The 27,763-nt window shown below is 28.1% G+C and overlaps 1 protein-coding gene across 4 annotated transcripts in view; it reads left to right on the top strand.

The window, feature by feature from the left end:
- The window catches only part of LOC126748430 (agrin-like), a 434,242-nt gene that overhangs the window by 260,383 nt on the left and 146,096 nt on the right, over positions 1–27,763 (top strand). For all 4 annotated transcript variants that reach the window (XM_050457677.1, XM_050457675.1, XM_050457676.1 and 1 more), the window contains exon 5: positions 16,010–16,024. In XM_050457677.1, the coding sequence (XP_050313634.1) occupies positions 16,010–16,024 (15 nt within the window). The remainder of the gene's footprint in view (positions 1–16,009; positions 16,025–27,763) is intronic.

Raw genomic sequence — 27,763 nt, 5'->3', positions numbered from 1 at the left:
AGTCCATTTAGATATTAAATAAAGTCTGTATTTAAATAATAAGCAGTATGAGTACACTACAAATAAGTATTGTATTTAATTAATATATTTGAACCAAACATAATTGGATTTGTTCACAACTGCTTGGAAGAAAACATTATTTTATGTATTTCAGGTAGTTAAATATGAAAAAAATTTAATTGCCTGAAAGACCACATATTTTTTTTTAATTTTAAATTTTATTAAAGACAAAATTGATTGACTTATTCCAAACAATTGCTGAGCAAACGTACAGTTTATTTGGACTTTTCTGTAACTCCGTGGAAAAGAAAACATCATTTTTCTGCATGTTTTTTAAGCTGTCGGAAAGAAAAAAAAATTGACCTGTTTAAATACTTTAAATATATCATTTAGCAAATATAGACTTACGGGAGATTACAACAGACGTGCTACTTATTTTGCAGCGCCATGTTCTTCAGTATGGCTATATTAATTAAAATTTATGAAGCCACTAAGAATTAGACTCAAATATCATATATTTTTCATAGGTTTTGTGCATAACAATAATGGATATGATATGTCAGTTCTTAAATTTCTTAATTTAGGACCTCTCGGAAAGCTAAGATTTCTTGTAGCATTGCACACGGTGTAAAATTATTAATTTAAAAGAAAAGCGTAACAGATTAAAATTACCAGGCTTAGGTTTAATATTTAATGTATTATAGAATCCAGGATACATACTTAAAAGACTTTTGATGTTCATGAATTAAGCGCTTAAATTAGTCAATACGATTTTATTGCGAACATATGGGGTGGTTTTGTTATTTTTGTAGAAATAAAAAGCTCCTGTGGCTTCATCAATAGTTATTATTATAATTTTGTAATTTTGCTCGTATAATACATTAGTACAACTTAAGCTAGTGTGTTACTAAGTGTATGTATTTAAATTTAATTCCAGGATCGGACTAGAATATCTAAAAATATGCATTCCATTTTCATCGTCAGATATAAAAGGCATTAACACCAAGTTTTATACGAATATTGCAATAATTCTGGTTAAAACTCCTTGGAAAGATTAGTTTGAATTCAAATATTAAAAACATTTTCACCATTAAAATAAAGAAATACATAATTCTTTATGTCATAAAAATTAAAACACATATTACCTAATAGAACTAAGTAATCTTTGTGTAACTATCTCCATCTTATCCTTTCTTTACGTGATTACGGCGATAGTATATTCTGACAGTTTAGCTTTTAATATTTATCAGAAAAAATTAAAAACTTAAAAACAGTATGAGATTTTCTTCCAATATATCCTCCAGAGAGTATCAGATAATTAATATGTAATCGTAGGAAATATCTTATGTACAATTTCAAACTCCCGAATCCTATAATATCTCCTATTATACCTATAATGTGAGAAATATACCTCAACACTAATGAAATTGGTGTTGAGGTACTAAAAAGTAGAAGTTTACAAATATGGAATAACTTACGCTATTTTATTAAGGATCTGATTAATAACTCAATATTGTATGATTTGGCAATTTTTAAAAATTTGAATGCCATTTGTGAAGAGAAAGAATAGTTCAGCCATACAGGTACTAATGTAAAAAAAGACCATTTTATGAGCGCAAAATCCAGACATATCAAATCCAGATTCGTTCCAGCCGAAAGTTTGTCGATTTTTCACGGTTCTGGTCCCTATAGGTAAGAGAATGGCTTACCCACTTAGACTCGTGATGGATGCATAAAATCCTTACCGCTTGGCCGGCAACGAGTATAAATTAGTAAGAATTTGGGCTGTCGCCTTTGAAAATGCCCCACACTTAAGCCAAAATGCCGTTCCGTCCGACCCAGGGGTCTTTAAGGGACCCTGCCCTAACTTAGACCGGTCGATTTAAAATAAGTCATCTTGCTATTTTACATAATACCTTGTCATAGGCGGGGTCTTTTTAAACGTCACCTTTTGAAAAATTGTTCAATTTATGTCAAAAAAAAGAGAGAAAGGCATTTTTTTTAATGCTACCCTCAAAATTCTAAGGCACAGAAGTATGAAAAATACCACAAATAGCCCTTTATATTCTAAATCAACACTTAATGGTCATTAATGGTTATTAAATAATATTAATTCCAAGTAGAATGTTATTTAGGTTAGTGTCATTCTTGATCTATAGATGTAACATCATCGGATTAAGTAACTGGGAAATCTGTGAATTAGGAAAGAGAGTATAAGTCAATGAGGGTTATATAGTGACTTGAATAAACCAACTAAAAGGTTTGCCCGTTTATTATTTTTCTCCTTAAATGCGTTAATCTAGTACTACTTCCGAATCCAATATCTTCCTAAAAATTAATATCATTATGACACCACCCTGTATCTTAATTAATATATATTTTAAAAACAGTTTTTGCTTACTGTATGCAGATGATCTAAAATTCTTCAGTGTAGTTACTACAGACACGAGCTTGTGGGGAGACTTGGACCATTTTATCACTTGGTATGGGAACATGAGATTCTTCAAGTGTAATGATCCTCTTAGTCAAACTTACTCCATAAAAACTCACCTGTATGATAGGTGTATCAAATTAATGACTTGGGAGTCATATTTGTCTAATAACTAGTACGAGAGCTTTAGTAAGAAGCATTCTTAAATATCGTGCTCTTCAGCTTATGATAGAAAAAATTGAGAGAGTTTTAGAGAAAACTTTCCAAATATTTTTTTTTAACATTCTTTCTCAGTCGAAGATATTGCATATGGGACAAGACTGATACAATGCAGTTTTTGAAACCGCGTCATTTAAATTCCTATGCTATTTTTATTTACAAAGTCATCAATAATCTAATATTTTGCGATCACCTTGTTGCTGATCTTTCAATTAGGAACCCGCCTAGGAGAACTTAGAACTAGGAGGCTATTACAACTATTTTTACTAGAGAGTAGTCAGAAAAATTATGGTCAAACTGCATTTCTGCATAGAATTTTGACAGTATATATGAAGCACTTCACTAACCTCCATTTTTTTTGTATTGGATTGAATATTTAAAGAACAATTGCTTTTTATTTATGTGGGCCAAGTTTGAACCGTTTGTCATTTATGTATCGTACAACCACTGGGGTTTGAGCTCATATACGGATTGTTGTTGTTTTTGCAGACTGCTTTATTTCTTTTGTGTACCATTTGGTTTAACTGTTATGTATATTTCAAGTAAATTAATAATTATCAGCGTTTGTAATTTTTCCACGTACAATTAATTTAAAATTTTCAAAGATATGATATATTACGCTAGTGTCGTTTCTTCTTTTTATATTTCAAATAATTTCCCTACAGTCGTATTGACTATCACACTATTTTTTATATAGTCCTTTAGTTGGAATATTTGGTGTGACACTCAAATCATTAAAGAATCTTACCACTAACAAAAAATCTTGATTTTATTCTCGACACGTAATTCGCTAACGATATTAGCATCTTCGGAAGAATATTACAACTAAACTAAAACTACTTACTCTATTTTTTATTGTTATTAACCGGTTTAAGTAACTTTAAGTTGTCTATCTTGTTAAAGTGTTCAGTATTTAATTCATACACACAACCAAACTTATATGGAATAAATTTTGTAGCAATTACAACTGTTAAAAATATTAATAAAAATGCTGTTGCTTATAAGCTGTTAGTCAAACTTAAAAAACAAGATATACAATGTTTATCAAAAAAAAATAATGGAAAGCAATGGAAAATATTCTCCTGGGAAACATTTTCTCATTCTTCCAATACGGCTTGAATAAGTTGTTGGGTGTTTCCAGCATTATCCTGACGAGATCTTACTCGTCTTTTGACCTGATCCTAAAAGTTTTTAATAAGATTTAAGTCCGATGAATACGCAGGCTAACTTAAAATGTTAATTCCTTCGGTGTCATCTTGAGCCACTCTGCTGGTATGGGTAGGTAGAACATCTTGCATAAAAATTAAATCATCTCCAATAACACCTCTCCAATGTCTGACTACTCATTCCAATACGAAATCCATATACCTCTGACCCGTCAAATTTTCCAAAATTATCTACTTTAGCATATCATGGCTACTTTTCACCTAACATGACTTATGCCATTAATTAGAGCGATTCGTGCCATGTAAGTAAAATAAGAGTCTTAGGGACCTGAGGGTACCTCAAACAGGTCTATTTAAAAATCACTCCATGCCTGATACTCTAAATCAGTGTGTCTAACAGTGAGTTTTTTAAAAAAGTGTGCATGCTGTGTAGTTTGTATATTATAAAATTGTTCAAAGCTGTGTGTATTATGAGACTCTATAATAGTATGGTCAACAAAGGTTTTGGGTGCAGAAAGTAAATTAAAAAGAGAACGATAGCGCTTCTAAGGAATTAAGGAAGCGCAATTAAGGAATCTGCAAATCGATGACGAAATGTCGTTCTCTTTTCAACTTTACTCTTTGCCTATAAATTTCGGGTATTTTGGCACCCAACAAGAAAGTTTTTTCAGGGTGCTTTATTAAATTTAACTTTACATCTTTTGATATAATGTGTTTTAACCTTGCAAAAAAAATAAAACGACTATTTAAGTATTATAAAATCCTACGTATGGAATTTTTAATAATTGCCTCCTTTACTACACCTCTAACGCATCTTGTAAAGAAAATAGGCAACTAGCTAGTGAAATTTATGATTTAAAAAAATATAACTCCTAGGTTTTAAGGAGCAGTTTCATCTTTGCTTAGGACCATATTATTTTTAAGTAACCAATTATTTTTAGAGCCGTAGGTAAATTTGGAGTGAAACTTAAGAAAAGGTATGTTTGAGTAAGACTTTGAATGGAAATTCGGGTCATAGGATGGGTATAAAAAAATAAATTCCCTCCAAAGTAATATTGTTACCAAAAATAATTTTTTTTTTCACTTCTCTAAAGCGTAAAAAATTATTTTATCCAAAAATTCTAGTAATCTGCGTAAAATCATTGACAAATTTCCAATAGAAAACCGATTTTTTTTACTGTACACGAATATTTAAAGACCAAATTCGAATTTAAACTGTGATTGCTTAGGAATTCAATATGCACTTTGAACCGGCCAAGGTAGACTTTATGTGCGTTTAGCTGCAACACGATAAGGGCATTCGAATACGTGAACCGATTTACCAAAAAGCGGTCTGCTATAACGTAGTGTGAAAGATCAGTTTATAATAGGAAATAAATGGAAATTTCACTGCTGGACCGGCGGGACATATATTTTTGACAAATTTTACCATTACCCCTTTTAAAGTCGGGAAATTATGGATATGCTTGGTGGTTTATCGAACTAAATGGGAGTTTTTAAGATGAGATGAAAAATGGCTTTAAAGAATAAATTTTAAAAGAAATCGTTACTTTATAGAGAACATATCAAAGCGAATTGTAATGTTTTTCCCATTTAAACTTTATTCCCAATACAATTTTAGTTTTCGGACTTAAAGGGAAAACTTTAGAATATGTTTACTGAAAATATATTTGAATGCAACTATTTGGTTTTAGCAATTCTCTATATATAGTGAGTATACTTGCGTGCTATTTTAAATAGAAAATTATTAACCTATAGAGGATTTATTGGCGAGTTTTTAATCATATCTACTTAATTTTTAATTAATAATCCATGTCTGAGTTGGCAGGTGGCGTTAATTCACTGTAAATGTCACTGTTAGGCCGGGAAAACATATATTTTTGATAAATTTTGCTATTACCCCTTTTAAACCTTGGAAATTATTGATATGCGTGGTCGTTTATCGAGCTAAAGGGATGTCTGCAATTATTTTATAAAGAAAATATCAAAGCGAAATTGTAATGTTTACCTCATTTAAACTTTATTTCCAATGCAGTATTGGTTTTTTGGCTTAAAGGAAAAAGTTTGCAATATTTCATTGAAAATCTCTCATTCAATGAATCAAAGTATAATTAATCAAATCCCTATTAATTAAAAATATTATTTCTATGAAATACGGTTTGTATTGTAGATCAAAATCAGTATGGGATTATTAATAGTATCTTATAATTTTTAATTAATTAGTCACGCGTGAGTTGGCCAGTGGAGCAAAAACTATATTTATTACTCTTAATTAATATTTTGAATTGCCATCGACTATTTGTTTATCATGGAAATAGTGTTTTTAATTTTCATAAAATAAATGAATATATCGAGGCCAAAAAGGTAGGTAAAGTTATATGTAAGTATACGTATACGTAATGAAGTTGTTATATTTAAAGCACTAAATATTCAAATTTTGTATAAAATAATTTATAAAATAATATGCATAACTTATTTGGACACGAAGCCTCGCTCTTTATATTAATAATAAACTAACGCTAATACGTAAATTATAGAGAAAGCAGAATTCTGTAACTGCTGGATAAGCTTTAAATGACCCGAATATTAATTTATAATATTGCACAAATAGCAAAACTTTTGCATAATACTGCTTAAAATGACTTTTATTTTTATATAGTTGTCCCTGGCTTTAAACTGCTTTATTTAAAAAAAAAGACATTTACGTCTAAAGTAGTCCCAAGTATTAAAAAAAAAAACGAAATTAGTTTTCCACAGCAAATGATGTTTTAAAAGTCTTAATTTTAAAGCGAAATGAGACCAGAAGACGGCATTTAAAATTTTTAATTGGTGCTATTACAATGCCAAACAAGGTTTTCTAACTTCATTATGGCGATTTATACTAAAGAGAGTGCAAAAGCAGCCCTTGGTAAAGTTTTTCCTTTAAAATATTTCTTCTCTAGGCTTTATTAAAAGTTTTCCATTATCACGTGAATATATAAAATTTCCACTTGATGTAACTCAACGGTTTTGGTGTAGTAGCCAAGCTAATTAATCCTAATTACTTACAAAAACTTTAGGAGGAAAGCAACAATGATACGTATAAAAACAGTGGGCACATATACAGTGGCAACTTTTAACTAAATGTAAAAGTTTTTACTGACACGCAACATTAATATTAATTAGCTATGACATACATTAAAATGTTTTGTTTGCAACACACATTTACCGTGAAACGAAAGCCCGGATAGCATAATTAGGGCAATAAATATTCAATTATATAAAGCTTAACATATATTTTAAGCAAAATATTTTTGAATTTCAATATAGCAACTTGAGACTGAAGATTACAAAAGTAATGCAAACTAATAAAAAATGATTGTGTCATATTAAATAAAATCCAAAAGAGAAAAATAAATGTTATTTTTCTCTTTTAAATTGCCTATATACCCATATTACCCGTGCGTATATATAAAGAAAAATGACAGTAATTTCTTTTGTTTATTAAAAAGGTTGGCGGTCGAGGTATCCAAAACCAAAACGACATGTTGTGGAGAAATATATTAATATGTACAACATGCTTGAATATAAACGTGAAAGCTAAAACCTGGCTTCACAAAACATTGATAAAGGCAGCTCTAAAAGAGACCTGATTTATGTCGAATACATGTTAAGAAAGACCAATTTAGCTTTGGACAATTTAACATTTCGCCTTCTGCGGATACATTCTCCTTTTGCTATTTCTTTAGTTCTATACGGAATGCTTAGAATATAAGATTTCATTTAAGGGAAAATTTAAATAAACTTTAAATTAAAACATCAGATAAAGAATAAGGTGCACATTTTATTTTCATATCATAGTTTTTATATCTTGTCTACCTCTTTTATATTTAAAATTGAATAAAATACCAAATTTGATTAGTATTTAAATGCGTTTTCAATCTAAAAAGTAACGATAGTATGCATAACCTAAATGGATACCTCACATCATTCTTTATTAACTCAAGTTTGGTCGACAGTAAGCAGCCATGGGGGCTGTTGTGCATATACGCCTGATGGACTCCTCATGCCTCACTGGGGGTTACAAAATAGTAGTTAGTAGTAAAATATTTAGAGGCAAAATGTAGAAAAATAGTTAAAGCTCGGGTTGAAAAGTGGTATTTTTCTATATATATATATATTTGAACGGAATTGCGTGAGTACTGTGCATTCCTTGATGACGTAAACTCAGGTTCTTCCTCCTCCCAATACCAACGACACTCCGGAAGAGGTCTCACTTTATGCGTACGTCAATCTCCAGAGTATCTTACTATTAAGCAGATTTTTTTAGTGAGGCGATAGCTAATCATTTGGCTATATCGACTATAGGTTTCAGACCTATGGGCTATTTTGCAAAGGACAGCATTACCTGAGTGATCAGGTATTCAAATAAGCTAGCTCTGCAGCCCTCCTTCACCCTTATATCCCACTACAGTTTGAAGCTCACATTTTTGGTCGTAGTCGAGCAAATTGAGATGTAACTTCTTCAAAAGTAGACATTACTTTTAGTACACATCCCTTTATTTATAACTCCTTAGTCATCTGCAAACATTTGATAAAGAGATCATAAGAAAAGGGATATTGCCCAAGCATCACATCATATATTATTATCATTAAATATATATTTATTTAATGATTCCTTAGTAAATATTTATCAACCGTATATGGTCAAGGTATATTTATTAAACAGTAGAATCTCATATACAATTCTGTTTACAAAAGGTAGAAAATTTTGGCATTGAAAAAAATTGATACGGAATTTACATACCTAGTTTTTAAATTCGATTACTACACCTTAAATATTTGATAAAATTTTTCTGAAAAATTATTGTTTTTCGTTCATATTATCCAATCTAATAACGCTGTTTTTATACTGAATATTTATATATATAATTATCTAAAATTTAAATAAACAGTGTTATTAAATTAAATATTAAATATATATTATCTGCAAAAACATTTTTTTATCTTCACCCACTCCAAACATTTGCCTAGTAAGAAATTCTTTTGAAAAATCACCCTTTTTCGTCCATAATAAAATCAAATTTAAATAAACAAACTGCGTTATTGACAAAACCAGCTATAATTTATGCGTATTATTTTAGAAAATGACGATTTTTGAAACCAATTTCTCAAGGGTAAAGTTATGGAAAAACGCCTTTTTTGCAGAAAATAATTGCCTAAGAAAAAAATGCTTTTTAAAAAAAATATAGGTGAAAATAAAAATTGTAGTTTTTGTATGTGTACTTTATTCACATAACCTTAAGGTTTTCGAGTAAAACGTGAACAAACCCTACTTTATTTATTTTTTATTGCACATAAGTAGTAATTCAGTTTTTTTAAGATAATTACTAAATATGTTAAATGAAACTGCTAAATTAATTAACTGGTTTCAAACGTGGTAATTCAAGATAATTTTAATTAATTTCTAAACAAGTTGTTCACAGGTAAAGGGATGCTTCCTGCTACCTGCTATTTTAGGTGACGCAGAGATAAGTTTTATCAGTTCAAACTTTGAAATTTTCTCATCACTTTATTTGCTTCCACAATCCACTCACTCTATCGTTTATCTCATCTTATCCCAGCTCCCTTCTCTCTAAAAGCACCGGAATTCGTTCCTAAATTGTCCTTAGTCGAGCCTTTCTTTGATATATCTTGACTATTTGTGTGCTTTAAAGTCTTTCTTAGACAGCAGCATCGATTCTGTTTCTGATTACTTACTATAAAAGCCTGCATAATATCGCAAACCGTACTCCAATCATTAAAAATAACAGAAGTAGAGCGGCGACCAGTGTTTTGTTTGATTTATATTCATTTCATGCAGGATTTAAATAGATGGGTTTCGGATCTTTTTCTTAATTATTCATTAGAATTTTAAGTTGAAGTTGGATCTTGATATATTTTTTAATTCTTTAATTAAATAAGAATGCATAACTTAATTGGGTATTTGGTCCGTATATTTTAAAATCTTTTGCCTATAAGAGTCTAGAACGGTTATTCCAAAGTAAATTTATATTTCAGTCTAAAGGGAAGAACAAAATATTAAAAACAGAAATATCTAAAACACGGCCGTTTTTAAACATATTTTAAAGTACTTTGCGTAAAGATTTCAAAATAAACTTTTTAAGTAGATAAGCTGCCAGGAAGCAAGTTGAAACCTTTATGTGTATAAAATGTAATAAGTTTTAAATTTTAAATCCCGCCATTTTTCACAATGTAAGAATTTAGATATATGAGATAAGTTTGAAATATTATAACGACGCAATTTTAAGGTCCACAGAAAAGTTGCTGCTAGAAGAGATCTCTGCTGACTAGACGAAAAGCGAACTTTTTCCCATGCATTTTTCTCGTAAATGGCAGAAAATGACGTTCAGCGGTTACAGATTTTTATCAAATATTGCAAGGTTCTCAACTTTTTGGCCGACATTCTATTGAAGACAAATTAGTTTCCGAACGAAATAAAATATGTATATACTAGAGATGACAACATTTTTATTGAATTTTAGAGCTTTATTTATTTATTAATTTAAAAAAAAAAGAAATGTTCAAGAAATGTAATAAAATACTGTCAAATTCCTTCCTCCCTATAAATAATCTTTCAAGTATATATCATCCAGAGCTACTCGTCGTAACTACAATTTAGAGAATTTCCTTCGAATGTTCTCTTTATGTTCGTATTATTCTCTAAGCGGCTTAACTATCTGCCAGAAAATACTTAATTACTCCACAATGAAGTGGCATAAAAGAACATTTTGGCTTCCTATGGGATTTTAGAAGTTAATACCCTCAGAAAACATATTATATTAAATTTTATACATAAGGTTATAAATTTATACTGTACAATATAGTATCCTAATAAATAACTATAAGCCTAAACAAGAAGAAAACTAAAACAATAATATTAAGCAGCTTTTTGAATTTAAAATTATCTGATTAAAACTTCAAAATTTAAAACTGTTTTAAATTGGGTTTTCAGTTGCTACCTCAATGCACCAAAACAAAGTTTTATAGTTTTAAAAAGGGAAATAGCTTCTATTAAAAGCACAGTTAGTGTCAGTGCCTCTATACACTATACCTGCTTGAACTTTTAATGGCTGAATTGAATTTTGGAGTGGAAAACCTTTTTATTTTCTATAGGACTTAAAAAGAATGTTTGTCTTCTATGGTAGTTTTAACTGTAAAAGAACTACTAGTAATTTCTTTATATATAAATAGTTACCTTCTTCAATTAATTATCATATAGGATGGTGTTCGATAAAAAAAGGCAAAAACAAATTCGGTTAATGAAATAAGCCACCTATATATTCTTTTTAATTCTATATTAATAAATTTAAATTTTTTTATCAAATGTATAAAAATATTAATAGAGTTAATTAATTAATGCAGGTCATATTTTGCAAAATAGCTTACTGAATTAAAATATGTTCGATTTAAAAGTACCTATAATAAGTATTGTATTTGAAATTTACCATGCACCTATGTCGATTTACATTAACCAAAATATTATTAATTGCAACAATTTTATTATTATATGCTTTATGTTTCCGAAATATCCAAAATGTAACTCTTTTGAAAGCATTAATTATTATTGTAATTACAACATTTTAATAGCAAATTAATACCAGTTAAATTATTAAAATATTAGTAGTGCGGGTAAATAAATAAATAATTTTAAATTAGAATAAAATCTAATCTTTAGAAGATATTTCTATATGAAACACATGCTTTGACAATTATTTTTTTATTTTGTTTTATTTCTTGTATGAAATTAACATTGACATAACAAAAAAAATATATATAAAGGATCAAAGTGAAAATCAATGACACCGTTTTTTATATAAATGTTGCATGCGTAATGATCGGCCTTCTGCCGGGAGGTATAATCTAGAAATAAATATATATTTTTCGGCAAATATTTATAACTACTACATAGGCATAGTAGAGTCAAAATATACGGAAAATAAACAGTCACAGAAAATTGTAAAGTCACTCCGTTTTTTAATGAATAAATTGATTATGCTGGTAATTCTTGTTTTATTTTAAATTTTGCAATGTAGATAAAAACGTTGCTATAAAAAGAAATATTATAATTATAGCATGTTTTTTATTTTGAGTTTTCAGTTAATTTTAATTTATTTATTTCAATATATAGTGGAGCTAATTTACAAAAATAATATTGAATAATAAAAAGAGATTAAAAGAGAATGGATATTGGCCAAGCAGTACATCATATTTTATTATCGGTAAATATATATTTACTAAACTATTTTTTAGTAAATTATTAGTTTAAAACCAGCTGTTATTCATGCGTATTATTTTGAAAAATAAGGATTTTTGAAACCAATTTTTTACTGGAAACTTGTGTAGGGTGGTTGGGGGGGGGGTTAATGGTAGGGTTAATGAAAAACGGTTTTTTTGCAGAAAATAATTGCTTGAGAAAAAAATACTTTTTAAGAAAATTATAGATGATAACAAGATTTTATAGGGTTTTTTTATCAAACAATTATAAAATTGGTCCAAAAGTACCAAAAGCGTCTTTTTACGACAATTTTTCTTTAACATTTAAAATATCTTTTGTGTTAATTTTGGTTTTCTTCTAAATTTTCCTGTTTAATTTTTGTATTGTTTACTTCTTTTGTGACGTTTTTTCCTAAAAATCGCGTATAGTCCTGAAAAATGCAAAAACCTATTGCTATCACGTTGTGTTTCCTTTAAAAAATCGTTTAAGGTTTTTTTTTTATTTAACAATTATAAAATTGGTCCAAAAGTACCAAAAGCGTCTTTTTAAGACAATTTTTTTTAACATTTAAAAAATCTTTTGTGTTAATTTTGTTTTTCTTCTAAATTTTGCTGTTTAATTTTTGTATTGTTTACTTCTTTTATGACGTTTTTTACAAAAAAATTTAAATTAAAATATGAGATTTTCGCGTATAGTCCTTTAAAATCAAAAAACGTATTGCTATCACGTTGTGTTTCCTTTAAAAAATCCTTTAAGGGTTTTTTTTATCAAACAATTATAAAATTGGTCCAAAAGTACCAAAAGCGTCTTTTTACAACTTTTTTTAACATCTAAAAAATCTTTTGTGTTAATTTTGTTTTTCTTCTAAATTTTTAAACAGCAATTTAATTTTTGTATTGTTTACTTCTTTTATGACGTTTTTTCCTAAAAATTTTAAATTAAAATATGAGTTTTTCGCGTATAGTCCTAAAAAAATCAAAAAACCTATTGCTATGACGTTGTCTTTCCTTTAAAAAATCCTTTAAGGTTTTTTTTATCAAACAATTATAAAATTGGTCCAAAAGTACCAAAAGCGTCTTTTTACGACAATTTTTTTTAACATTTAAAAAATCTTTTGTGTTAATTTTGTTTTTCTGTTCCATTTTTGAATTGTTTACTTATTTTATGACGTTTTTTTCTAAAAATTTTAAATTAAATTATGAGTTTTTCGCGTATAGTCCTAAAAAATCAAAAAACTTATTGCTATCACGTTGTGTTTCCTTTAAAAAATCCTGTAAGGTTTTTTTTATCAAACAATTATAAAATTGGTCCAAAAGTACCAAAAGCGTCTTTTTACCACAATTTTTTTTAACATTTAAAAAATCTTTTGTGTTAATTTTGTTTTTCTTCTAAATTTTGCTGTTTAATTTTTGTATTATTTACTTCTTTTATGACATTTTTTCCTAAAAATTTTAAATTAAAATATGAGTTTTTCGCGTATAGTCCTAAAAAATGCAAAAACTTATTGCTATCACGTTGTCTTTCCTTTAAAAAATCCTTTAAGGGTTTTTATATCAAACAGTTATGAAATTGGTCCAAAAGTACCAAAAGCGTTTTTTACGACAATTTTTTTTAACATTTAAAGAATCTTTTGTGTTAATTTTGTTTTTATTCTAAATTTTGCTGTTTAATTTTTGTATTGTTTACTTCTTTTATGACGTTTTTTCCTAAAAATTTTAAATTAAAATATGATTTTTTCGCGTATAGTCCTAAAAAATCAAAAAACCTATTGTTTTGACGTTGTCTTTCCTTTAAAAAATCCTTTAAGGTTTTTTTCTATTAAACAATTATGAAATTGGTCCAAAAGTACGAAAAGCGTTTTTTTACGACAATTTTTTTAACATTTAAAAAATCTTTTGTGTTAATTTTGTTTTTCTTCTAAATTTTGCTGTTTAATTTTTGTATTGTTTACTTCTTTTATGACGTTTTTTCCAAAAAATTTTAAATTAAAATATGAGTTTTTCGCGTATAGTCCTAAAAAATCAAAAAACCTAAATAAGTTAATGGTAGGGTTAATGAAAAACGGTTTTTTTTGCAGAAAATAATTGCTTGAGAAAAAAATGCTTTTTAAGAAAATTAAAGATGATAAAAAAATCTGCAGTCTTGGTATCTATACTTTCTTTATATTATCTTAAGGTTTTCGAGTAAATTCACGTTTTAAAACCTTATTTGATGCTTATTAAAATCCGTTTATTTTAATTTATTTATTTCAATATATGGTAGACCAAACTTATGAAAATAATATTGGATAATACAAAAATAATGCTGGAATTACAAAACAAAGAGCATTATACAAGGGACCTAGGTTAAAGTCTTAGATTAAAAAATTTTGATCTGAATGACTGTAAGCATTTAAAAAATGGATCCAAACTATTTTCATTATTTATACTATTTTCTAATTATGTAATTAGAAAAAGCACTCCAAAAAGTAATAAATATAAAGGAAGAAAAAATACCAACCAACTGCAATAATGCTGAATCCTGTTTAAAAAGTTTGAAACTATCACCCTATTAGTAAGATTACCTTTACATCCCTGGAAGACATTTACGAGCGCTTAAAAAATTATTCCAGGCACTTAAATGTCTAGAATTGCCTGAAAGAGATATAAATATAGTTTTAAGGTTATTCGAGGCACTCAATGTGCCTGAAATAAAACTTCTAAAATATTTCCAAAATTTAAAAATTACTTTTAGTTATCTGGATGATGTTTAAAATATTATTTAGAAACTTAGGAACTAAAAGCTAATCAGATTCCAGAAATACAAACCACAAACTAGTTCGGTTAAGAATATAGTAGAAATGGCGAAGACTCGGAAAGGCCTACATTTAGGAGTGGATTAGATAAGGCTGAAGAAGAGAGAGAGGGATTTATACCTGGTATACTAAAATATGAAGACCAGAAGAAAAAAAATTGATAATAGTTGATAGAAAACGAAATATCTTATCAACTTAATACGTAATAAACGAATACGAAAACGACAGCTTAAAATAACGATAGAAATACACTTAGATGTTTTTGAATTTTCATTTTCTAGGTCTTCAAATAATCAAAAATTTTTGAACAGCATTTTACGACACTTCTCCCTAATTTAATCGACTTGATTAAAATTTGAGACAATGTACATTAAATATGATTGTTATTATCATATGAACTACTATATATACCACAGAAAACTGATAAAATAATAAATTTAATTTAAAAAACAGGATATTTTAGCTTAAGCATTTTATGGTTATTCTATGTATACATCGATGCTTTTTGCTGTGAATGCTTTTTATTCATTAGAGGAGTTTTTTAACCACATATTTTAAGGTGATTTTACTGTGTTTTTATAACATCATTTATTGTTTTAGTTATAGTCGAATTTTAATTTAATGTTCTTAGTGTTAGTACTGTTAAGTAGTCTGTTTTGACTTTACCTATGTATTTTTTGACTTGTGTAAAATGTATATTACTGGCATCAATAAAAATTATGATTATGATTATGATTATGATTATGATTATGATCGATAACATTTTCACAAATTCGTTTGAAATTGGTCGAGCTGTAATAGTTTGGCGATAAGTTAATGAATGTTATGTGGTGTTATACATATCTGCTTTTATCCGGACAAATTGATTTTTTTGCTTTGAATGAGAAAATGTTTTTTTTTTTTTAGATTTAATGCAAACTATCAAAGAATGGTTTGTTGACGAGGATTTTACTCTATAGGTATTTTTTTATATGGGCTATTTCAGAAACTATGTTTTATTGAGTTTTTGAAACGTATTTTTATATAGGCAGGTTCAAAATTTGTAGTTAAAAGTATCAAAAAATTAGCATTTAAAATCAGCATAATGGAGTTTTAATTAAGTACGCAACAATTGACTAATTGCACTTTTTGTTTTGTTTCAGGAATGGACTATCCAGGTAAATAAAATCCAGTTAAAATCCAAATCTCCCTAAAAGGTAAGCGACGTAAACCCGAAATCTAAACAAACATGTCACTTAACTTTTTTCCTTTAAACATGGCTAAATGCATTGCTGGGTTTTTCGTTAGAATCAACCAATTAAATAAGGCCCACCTAAATAGCATCGAGTGAAAAACTGTGTGACGTAACTCAGCCATTCCCACAGGTTACGTATTTTTAAATATTTAGGCTCGGTCTACAGTCTTAATTATGCAAACCGCTTTAGCAAGAGAACGGAGAAGCAGTTACCACATTCGGATATACGAACCCTGAAATATACCGAGTTCATTACGAATTATTACTTAAAACTACGTCTATCTTGACTGTTACGTTCGCTTTGTGCTGTTTCATTATGGTTTCTATGTAACATGCAGATCACTTTAGAATATAGTATCATTTTCGTATACAGTTTTTTTTTTAAGAAACGTTAGATAGTACGTTTTAAAACATTTCCAAGAAATTTAATTATGAAATAATTAAGTATTTTTTATATAAACATAATGCTTCTCTCTAGATTCTTTTTTTCAAATACGTAAATTTCAGCGTCAGTAATTTTTATGGAATATTTCTTTCAGAAAGTCATTTTCGCATAAATAATAAGTAACAATAAAATATATAAAGTCTACTAACTCGACTACTCTGTGTTTACACTTTTGTTATTGATTTTTTGTATAATTTGAAAACTTTTAAAAATCAAGATAACATTTCTTAGTAATTTCCTGTTGAGCGGTGTATTTGTTCAGCAGTGTATATCTATTTAAATTCAGTGCTTTACCAAAAAAGTTTGTTACGCGAAATCTCTTTCACAATGACTCTTTTGAGATTTGGTTGATACAGATTTCCCATAAAACTTTTCGAATTAAATAAATTACATAAAGAGTGGTATTTGTCTGTAGGAAAAGATGTAAATTTATTTAGGGTATTAAGAGAAGTTGGGAATAATCGTAATTAAAGGCGGGTTGTTTTAAAACTTTTGCCCCTAGGTTAGTAATTTTTTTCTCGTAAGAAGCCATTTTATCATTAATTATATTTCATTCATTTCTATCTTGTGCACACACAGTTGCTTTTAAGTTAAGCTAACAGTAAAGAAAACTGGAAATTTTGAAGACTCTTGAAAACTCACTTGAGAAATTAGCTTAAAATTTACTTTATAATTCGCCTGTTCCGAAATGAAAACTCCGCGAAAATTTTCGACAAAATTAATACCGTAGTTAAATGATAAAACCCCGATTTAATATACGGGCATCGCGCTGGATAAAAGAAGATAAAAACTTAATGGGTCCGTGTTACATATTCACGGTCAAAAAAATTACATAAAATAATTTGTCATCTTAATTCATTAAATTGACGAGACAGCCCTATGGCGTAAACTGCGCGTATATTATAAAACAGTAGGGATAATAAATATATCCATACGCAGGGCCATGTGATAAATACCAACATGAAATATAGATCTGCCGACCCAAATATTAATGCGCCAGATGTGAACTTGCACCCTTAAAATTTATCAATTGAATACTATAGCGCTGCCAAAACAGATATGTTCTAATAAATGATTTGCCTATATGTACCGTTAACAGTAAGCTCCATTAACTTTTTTTTTAATAACGACTTTAATTTTTAATTCCCAATTTGCAGATAAAACAATTGTGTGAATGATTTAGTATACTGGTTAGACCGACGAAAGCCTTGGGTGCGTATATCTTTTTTTAATTTTACACTTTATCAAGAAAGAAAATCGCAAAAGGCGTATGTGACGTATTATAATAAATCTGGCACCGAGGCCTTACACTATTTAAATATAAGAGAGAAAGCAGTTTTTAAGTTGCATTAACGAAATCTTTAACAATTTATTATTTTTTTGTCTAGCTGTCTTTATTTTTTCAGAAAGTCTTTAGGCTACGATACATAATCTTTTTATTCGTTTTTTTTTGCAAACACAGTATGAGAGCTCATTCCTTTTTTTATACGTGTATAGTTAGCTCTAAATGTTTCGTTTTTTCTTATATTATATTCATGACATGAGTCCTTATTTTGTTTTTAGAATCTGTTTTTATAGGATTTTTATTCATTTTATACATACGCATACGGATAAATTGTTTAAAGTATTTCAGTTGCTTAAGAATGACAATTCTGTGTACAGGCTTTTACTAAATTTAAAGTACTTTTTATTAAATATAAGTTTTATTGCTTTCTTTTTTAACCTTTGTAATTCATTTAAGTCTTTTTCACTAGTATTTGTAACATGGGATTAAGTATCTTAGATGTGTCATTTATTTTTTTTTAATCGGATTTATTCGCTTCCTATCAACTTGCTTCATAATCATATAAACTGTCTTTACAATATTTAAGCTTAGTTTATTATACCACAGCCAATAATAATACCTTTTTAGCTTACTAATTACTGTGTCTTTAATTTCCGTTGCATGAAATCTTATAATCTTAAGTTTTTTTACTAATAAATTAATGTCTACTGTATCAAAGGTTTTTTGTAAGTCAATAAACACAGTTATTACGGTTATGTATTCTAGTAGATCTACAGTTGCTCCTAAATTGCAGTTTTTCTTTTGATAACTTTTCTGATTTTTGTTAAATTGAAGGTGTTGTCTATGAACTCTATCATTGTAGCTTTTATTGCCTTTTCCAGGATTTTGCGAAAGGTGCTTAACAAATAAATTGGTCAAAGGTAGTTGTTTAAATTTAGTTGTGCCCATTATCTTGTTCACGTTTTTTAAAAATATGCACTATTTTGACAACTATAATTCTCCTGGAAATTGGCTACTAGTTGAAACATTATGTGTTAGAACTATGATCTTAGGTTCAACAATTTTAAGCAGTGTTTCTATGTTTTTTTTTAATGATTCTGTTAGATCTCAAGACACCATGATTTTTTTTCAATGATTTTTTTTATTTCATCCATATTAGTTTTTCTCAAATTAAAACTTTGTTGTACTTCTTTTTCAGCATTTACTCCTACTTTTTATTGTACTTTGTTGCTAATTATGTCCAATATTTGGAAAATGTAAATTCGCTTGTTTTATAATATCTTTATTATAAATTTTACCATTCACTTTAATAATTTTGTATTTGTTTTTTGTTGTTTTCTGTTACAACTCTCATAAAATATTTTTCACCTTGTGATTCCTAAAATTTTTGTCTGCAAACTGTTTTTGTAATTTTATTGTTAGTTTAATTAAGTATTTTTTTGCTTTATTTAATTCTTTTTCGTATGTTCATTTTATTTTGTTTTCCATCTTACATATAGTTTATAATAATAATATATATAATAATATTTTCAATTTGTTTATAGTTTTTTTGGGCGGAGCATTTTTGTTGATAAATGCCGATAATACTGTTAGTCAAGTTGGTTTTGTTTTTTTTTATGTAAAAACAGTGTATCGTATAATGTCTATGAGCCAAATTTGCTCAAAAATAAATATGGATTTTAAAAATAATTCAAGGTTCAAAAAAATCAGTGACAGACCTTTTTTCCCTAAAAAATATTTCATTTAAACCACGTAAGAAAGAGAAATGGCTAAAGTTTTATAAAATAATTACCGTCAAATTAGTTGTTTAATTATTATAAGATATATACAAAATTTTATAAGAATATCCTAGTATGATAAAAAAAAGTATTTTTCGTCTAAAATTTTATTAGTCTGTAGATGAAAAATTAAGAGATTTAGGAAATATTAAAAATATGTAATTCCACAAAAATATACGAATATTGAATATATTTTTGTAAATTTTTTGGACATATAGTTCGAATATTAACAATCATTAATAAAAATATGCTTTACTTGTACTTGTAATTATAGCATTTAGCTAAAACTAAAATTTATATTACCGTAAAGATATAGTTACTTCTTCAAATATATCAAAACATGTGCGATTTTACAAAATTATAAAATTTGGAGTACTCAATTTATAAAATAGACTTTAATTCAAAAAATCCTTTTCTTTATAAAAATAGCATATGCATTAGAATATTTATTAAAAGCGCGCTAACTTTAAGTCAAGTTCTAATATTTATCGCAAAAATATTGTTTTACATACATTTTTAAACTTAATACTCCTTCTCTGAATTAGAAAGCTTTGCAAGACTTAAATATTACATACTTACCAAATAAAAGTACTTTCCTCAAACGCTGAAAATATAAAAAAATACTTCACCTGTTTTTGACAAATATTATCAGATTAATATATAAATAAGATAAAATATTAAAACAATGTTTATTATTTTAAATCTGGATTTATTATCCAATGAAATATATTCAATTTTGCTAACAATTTAATCAAATCCTGAGAGTTGAGATTTATTCAATTTAAAAATGTTCAAAATATGTAGCCCTTTTATAGAAGATATTATTATACATATTATTAACTTTATAGTAGAAAAGTGCAGTTTACCTACCCTCTGGAAAACTGCAATTGGCATTCCTTCACTGAAAATTTAATATTCTCAAAAGTTTTCCAACTTTAGACTTATAAGTATTGTAGCGTTTTTATGGTTGTTAGGTGTGAATTAAGACATTCGATTGACAAAAATAGTCATTTGATTTATTTTACTCACACACACTTACAATGTATTTATTTGCTAATATTCTTCACCTAAACTCCTTGCGGCGATCACTCCTTATATACTCGCCAGACCATGGTTCCGAAAGATTCGCTAATCTTCGAGTCTTCAGAGATGTCGCTTGCATCATAACGATTTTTCCGGAATTACGAGGAACAGCTTATATTCGCAGCGTTGCCAATATCGTTACACTGCCCCTTCCTCAGTTCATTCTGTCCTGAAATGATCCCAAAAATGGTGAATGTCGATATCGATATAAGGTTTCTCTTTTCCAATAGGATATCTTGCAAAAATAACAATCCACGCTTTTCTTCAGAGAACGACGTTAAGCAGTATAAGTACTTTAGTACTTTATAAAAGTAGTAGTACTTTATAAAATTAATTCTTAAAAAAAGTATATATAAAATTGGCCTTACGTGCACATTATCTAGGTCTAAATTAATATAAATCTAAGTAAATTTTATAATATTTTAATGGATATAATCAAAAAAAAGGTCCCACTTATCCATCAGAGTAGTGGTTACCCTCATTATTTTTCAAAAGCTACTATTAAAGTAATTAAGGAAAAAAATAAATTCCACAAAAAATGGAAAATATATAAAAACCCATCTGATCTAAACATATTTAAACTCTTAAGAAGTCGATCTAAGGGGCTAATAAAACGTGACTTTAACAATTATATATCCTTTTTAGAGGACGAAATATCAACAAATAATAAAATTTTCTGGAAACTTGTATCTGTTAAGATGGGAAATTCTGGCTTACCTTCAGTTATGAAATATAATAATATTGAAGCCTCCACCTCAAAAGAAATTAGCGATTTATTCTCAGAGTATTTTAAATCAGTTTTTGTAGCGCCAAGCGTATCAAATAATCACCATAACAGTAACATGACACATGATAATCTAGGTTTAATTCAATTTCAACTGGATGAGGTTGTAGCAGGAATTAATGATCTGCATCCTAAAAAGGGTGCAGGCCCTGATGGCATACCTTCATTATTTGTCAAAAATTGTTCTGGAGGGCTCTCATATCCTTTATATAAATTATATAATCAATCGCTTTTACAAGGTCAATTTCCGGATGCGTGGAAGGTTTCCAATGTAATTCCTATAAATAAGAACGGACAAAAAAAATATTATCCTCAACTACCGTCCAATAAGTAAGCTCAGTATATTTGCAAAATTATTTGAAAAACTTTTATATACATATTTTTTTAAGTTGGTGAAAGGACAATTGATTTTTGAACAACATGAGTTTTTTGCAAACCGTTCTGTAGACAGCAATCTTTTCACCTATCTTGAAAATTTAAAGAAAAATATGGACAAACGTATTCAGGTTGATAGCGTCTACACGGACTTCAGCAAGGCCTTCGATAAAATTAACATTTCAATTTTGCTAAAAAAACTAGCTTTGGTAGGGGTGGGTGGTTTTCTTTTAAAATGGGTTTTAATCTTACCTCTCAAATCGAAGGTTCACAGTCTGCATAAACGGCGTAAACTCCGAAATAGTTAATGTAACGTCGGGGGTACCCCAAGGATCTCATTTGGGCCCCCTTTTTTTCATAATATTTATAAATGATATATTTAAATGTTTTAAATACTCGGAGTTTTTGCTTTATGCAGATGATCTTAAATTCTTTAGACCTATAAAATCACACGAAGACTGCCAGCTCCTGCAGGAGGATATAGAAAGCCTTGTTGAATACTGTCGGATCAATTGCCTTTTTTTAAATATTAAAAAATGTCAGTTTATTCCATTTACTAAAAATAAATTAAAAATCCAATTTAATTATAATATAAATAATGTTGATCTTAAAAGGGCTCAAGATGTGAAGGATTTGGGAATCATTTTTGACGAGAAGTTATTTTTTGATGAACATATTAATACCTTAGTGTTAAGTGCGTATAAAATGTTAGGGTTTATTAATAGGCAGGCTAAAATTTTGAAATCCTCTAGATCCTATATTTTTTTGTATTATGCATTTGTTTATAGCAAGCTTAATTTTGGGTGTGTTGTTTGGAATCCGATTTACTCAATTTATAAAGATAGATTGGAATCTGTTCAGAACAAATTTTTAAAGTGTCTTTATTATAGGGATAATTTAAATATTGTTACTAATGACTTAGGTGATATAAGAAAACATTTTGGTATACTTACTCTTGACAACAGAAGAAAAATTTCAGACCTTTTATTTTTGCATAAACTGTTGAATAATAAAGTGGATTGTCCATGTTTGATGCAGGGGTTGAGGTTTAATGTTCCATCACGGCAGTTAAGACTTAGTGATCTTTTTAATTTACCTTTCGGAAATACTAACAGTTGTCAGTTATCTCCACTGTGTAGAATGATGAGATTATCAATTTTTTATAATAACATAGATCTCTTTTTTGAAACCCAGAAAAACCTGAGAGGTGTATTGAAGAGAGAGCTACTATAATTCGTGTCCCAGACTTTGTCTTTTGTGTAGAAATTAGTATTTACAGATTAGTATTTAAATTTAATAGTCTTTTTCTGGTTTAGCAATTGTTAAGTGTATTTAACTTTAGTGTTTGCAAGTTTATATTTATGAGTGGATACTGTAGTGGGTTTACCTGTTTGTATCCTTAAGAAAATAAATAAAAAAAAAATAAATAAAGTTTTTCATTCCTAAAACATTTTTTTATTTTTTTTTGTGCTGTCTCGATAAAAAAACCATAATATAATAACAATTTTTATCTTATCCTTTATACAAAAAACGTAAAATATTTAGAGTTTCAACAGATTAATTTAAACGTAATTGAAACCAGGCTCTAACCAATTGAGCAGTCAAGGTATTGATAGGCCAAACCTAATTGGTCGATATAGTATATTACTGATTGAACCTTTAACACCTGAATAATTGAGTTCAGGTTGCTATACATGTATTGATTGTTATCCCAAAGAATAAATATACTTTAAGTGGTGCTAACAAGATTCAGTCCGATTGGGAACATAAATTATTAAACTAGGATAAAAAATGCTTTTTCAAGTAAATTTTTTCATGTAATTTTTTTGGACGATTATTAGGGATGACTTTTTTATAGAAACTTATACCTTAAGGGATAATGCGCCGTTTTTCGTGCCTAAGGTCCATTTTAATCAAATTCTCTGTTCGCGTGGGTGCAAAAAAAAACCGAATTCTTACCTTTTGAGTTGAAAAATTCGCCTCCAATATTTGGTTAAATATTCAATTTGGCCGCTGGGCGGTCCTCAGAAAATGAAATTTTTTACGCCTGAATCTCTGCATATGTAAATAAATTAAGTTATATTTTAATCTTTTACCTACTTTAAAAAACCACACAGTTCGAATGATATTAATTGGAGAAAGGGTTAATTTCTTTTTCTAAATTTTTAATGTATGCAAAATATGAAAAATTAAAATTTCGACTTAACCTTATTTTTCGAAACGCTGCATAACTTAATTAGATACGGCTTATATGTTGCCGCTTTTTTGAAAAATCGATGTACATAGTTCATCCTGGGATACTCTGTATAGCTAATTGAAAGTAAGTGGAGAATAATAAATTTCGTAACCAAACCATTTTCAGTTATAATAATTATTGGTATATGCTAATCAATTGAAACAACTCTTTTTTTGTTAACGAAACAGTAGAATTTAATCCTCCAAAACAGGATTATATTATTCGTAACGTCACTAGTGAATCTTAATAATTTTTTAAGAATTTAATAATCTTTAGTTAACAATATATATATTTAATGCCAGTTATGAGTTTCTTACGATATGTAAATAATGAATTTCGTCAGTTGGAACTCACTTAGAAAAAATCCATTTTGTAGACTTTCTTTTATAAGCTTTTATAAGCTCTAATAATTCCTGCATATATATGCAATCGAAAGCTGCAATAGACCACCGTACTCATTTTCATTCCAAGATAACTACCTTAAGCAGTTTGCTCCTGACAGCAAATATTTGGACTGTCTAAAACCGTACAAGCAATTAAAGGCCTCCATAGTGGACCGTTTTGGAGCCTAAGTAAGCCAATTAATAAATCTGTAAGTGATTCGATACACAGCTTGACCTTTCCAAAATACATTTAACAAATTACTAGGCAAGGAAGCACGTTGAGATATCCTTTAAATTAGGGATGACCCCAGAAGTTTGAACAAAGGGGTACGCCCTGTTTGCCTTTACACCAACATTTTCTGACTACCATTATCGTTTAAATTTAAGGAAACTGGAAATAGGTGATTAAAGTTTTTAGTTAAAATATTGTACACATATAAAGCATGTAACTCTCTGACAACAAGTTTTATATATTAGAATTTTTTTTCTCTTATAATGCTCATGTTCAACAAAAAAATTACGTTTTCATAAGTGAAAAAAAGCTAAATAGTGATTCAATTTTAACAATTTTTAAGTCATTAAGTAGGTTAATTATCACATTACCAGAGAAGCGATGCCAAATTATAAAACTATTGCCCTAGCTAATTTTAATATTTAATTTAAAATAATATTTTACGTTAATTAAAAATATATTTACGTTGCTGTATTTAGCGATCATAACTTTTATTTAAATTTAGCCTTTTGGTCAGTACGTAAAATAAAATTTATTCTCAGTTTCAGGAAATATTAATAAATGATTTTTAAAATCCATAATTTCCACTCTATTTTTAACTTTGTAAAAGAACCTAATTTATAAAGCCATCGCTGAGAATAAAGTTAGTTACAAGTGTAATAAATTTCAAAAAATAAACTTTAAATCTTTTAAGGTTGGAAAATGTGTGCAGTTAGCACGTTTGGACTAAACTCACGTTCATTTATGGGGAAGGTGGAAACTTATAAAAATGTCGTAAAATTTTGGAACTATTTGAACGGTGCGTTCGAGACAAGTAGAAGATTAATTCCGTTGGCTGAGCTCCTTTGCTTTATAGCTTTCGAGTATGGCTATATTTTGCTTTTATAAAATATCACTTTGTATATACAGGTTTTATCTCTAAAGCTATAAACCGCATAAAAAGTTAGAAAAAGCATTTAGTTACTCTTTAGTGGTAAACTAAAAAGGATAAAGATGTTAAATTTCCATATAAAGATTTTGCCTATGCATAACTTAATTGGGTACGATCTATATTTTGGCAAGTAAATATGTGGTATTTTCTATTAACGAGTTACCACGATTATATATTCTTTTAGTATTTAAGTAAATAATATGTTTGACAGTTTACAACAATATAATGCCCATATACAGTTTGGTAATACAGTTTTGCTACGAAATTTTGCTTTCTTGATTGACACTTTGATAAGTAAAAATATGAAAGGAGGTACAAGCTTATAAAAAAGTCATAAAATTTTGGAACTATTTAAACGGTACGTTTAGGACAAGTAGAAGATTAATTCCGTTTACTCAGCGCGTTTGCTTTATAGCTTTCAAGCATGGTTATTTTTGTTCTACTTTATCGTAGATTCTCATATTTTGTTTATATAAAATACCAGTTTGTATATATAGTTTTTATTGATCTAAATGTAAACCTTTATGCACATTTAAAAAGATATAATATCTAGAAAATCTAAATGAAATTACTAAATATGCTGTCACATATGAAGTTGATGTAAATAATATGTGCATTAGGACTATAGAAAATCCCAAAGTTGTGTAATAATTTGTAAAAAAAAGCCTGGTAGATGAACCAAATAATAGAACTAAATATTTCTTCTTATAATTCATTGCTTTATTTCGAAATTAGATTTCCTGAATAAAAATTATTAACTGATACTGGTAGCCACAGATCAATACTATTGATATTCTTATTACGCTAACTTTAAATCTTTATGAACGCATATTAAGAAACCCACCTGTAACTGTGTGCATTGGAGAAATATTAATTTAATATTATAAACCAAAAGTAAAGTTAAAAGACAGTATTCAGCTATCCAATATTACTTAACTGAAAATGATGAAGCCCTTAAATATCCTTATTAAGATGTTGCCTATGCATAACTTAATTGGGTACGATTCATACTTTACCAAGTATATATGTGATGTTTTAAATTAATGGTTGCAGCTTTTATATATTCTTTAATCATCAATAACATGTTTTCCAGTTTTTTACACTATAATCCCATATACAGTTTGGTATAACAGAGTGTAAAAATTACATTCGCTACGAAATCTTGCTTTGTTCATTTACATTTACTTATAAAAATGTAATAAGATTTTGGTACTATTTGAACATACTCACCCATATGAAGTTGATATAAACGATAGTTATGATGAGATTTATCTCAAAGAATATTTTACTGCACTTGATAAGATTGTAAAAATCTTCAAATTAATGATAATAAACAAGAAATAGCCTACAATATAAAATTTTTTAAGAACCTGCCATAATGGACAAACCTACAAATAATAACTAATTATTTTTTCTTATAATTCATTACCTGATCTCGAAATTAGCTTTCCTAAAATAAAATAATTAGTTGATACTAGTAGCAATAGATTAATACTGAAATCTTCCATTGGGGAAAAATATTCTACAAATTGTAGTCATCATTCTAAAAATTAAATTCGAACAGCTGTTGGTAGTAAAATTTTTCAATACCAAGCTACAATTCTTTCATTATCAGAATATGAACTGAATTTCATTCTTTTTAATTTTCATGATTACCTTGAGAGAGTTATAGGTCTCACTGACTTGCGGATAATTAATGTAATTATAACTTTTAATAATAAACTTTATCGAAGGCGTACTAAAAATCCTACCTGTAATCGCACACAATGAAAAAAGTGTTAACCGTATAAAAAGTTTCATTAAATCAGCATTCAATTACTCAATAATACTAAATTGAAAATGATAAAGATCTTAAATATCCATACAAAGATGTCACCTATGCATAACTTAATTGGGTACGATTTATATTTTAATAAGTAAATATCTAATACTTAAAATCTACGGCTTGCAAACAATTAATAATTTTATATTTACTTGTATTTTTTTAAAATTAAGTTGAACAATATTGAAAGAAATTTTTCACTTTAAAAAAACATAAATCGTTAGCCAGTTCCATCAAAAACAGAAGGTAAAAATGACATTTTCCTTTTAGGTTTAGGGATCATACGCAGTTCCTTACATTTTAAGGGT

The sequence above is a fragment of the Anthonomus grandis genome, chromosome 22 (assembly GCF_022605725.1).
Source record: "Anthonomus grandis grandis chromosome 22, icAntGran1.3, whole genome shotgun sequence".
In the NCBI taxonomy this organism is placed as follows: Eukaryota; Metazoa; Arthropoda; class Insecta; order Coleoptera; family Curculionidae; genus Anthonomus; species Anthonomus grandis.
Note: the sequence above shows the minus strand (reverse complement) of the source record. Positions and strands in the feature narration are given on the sequence as shown.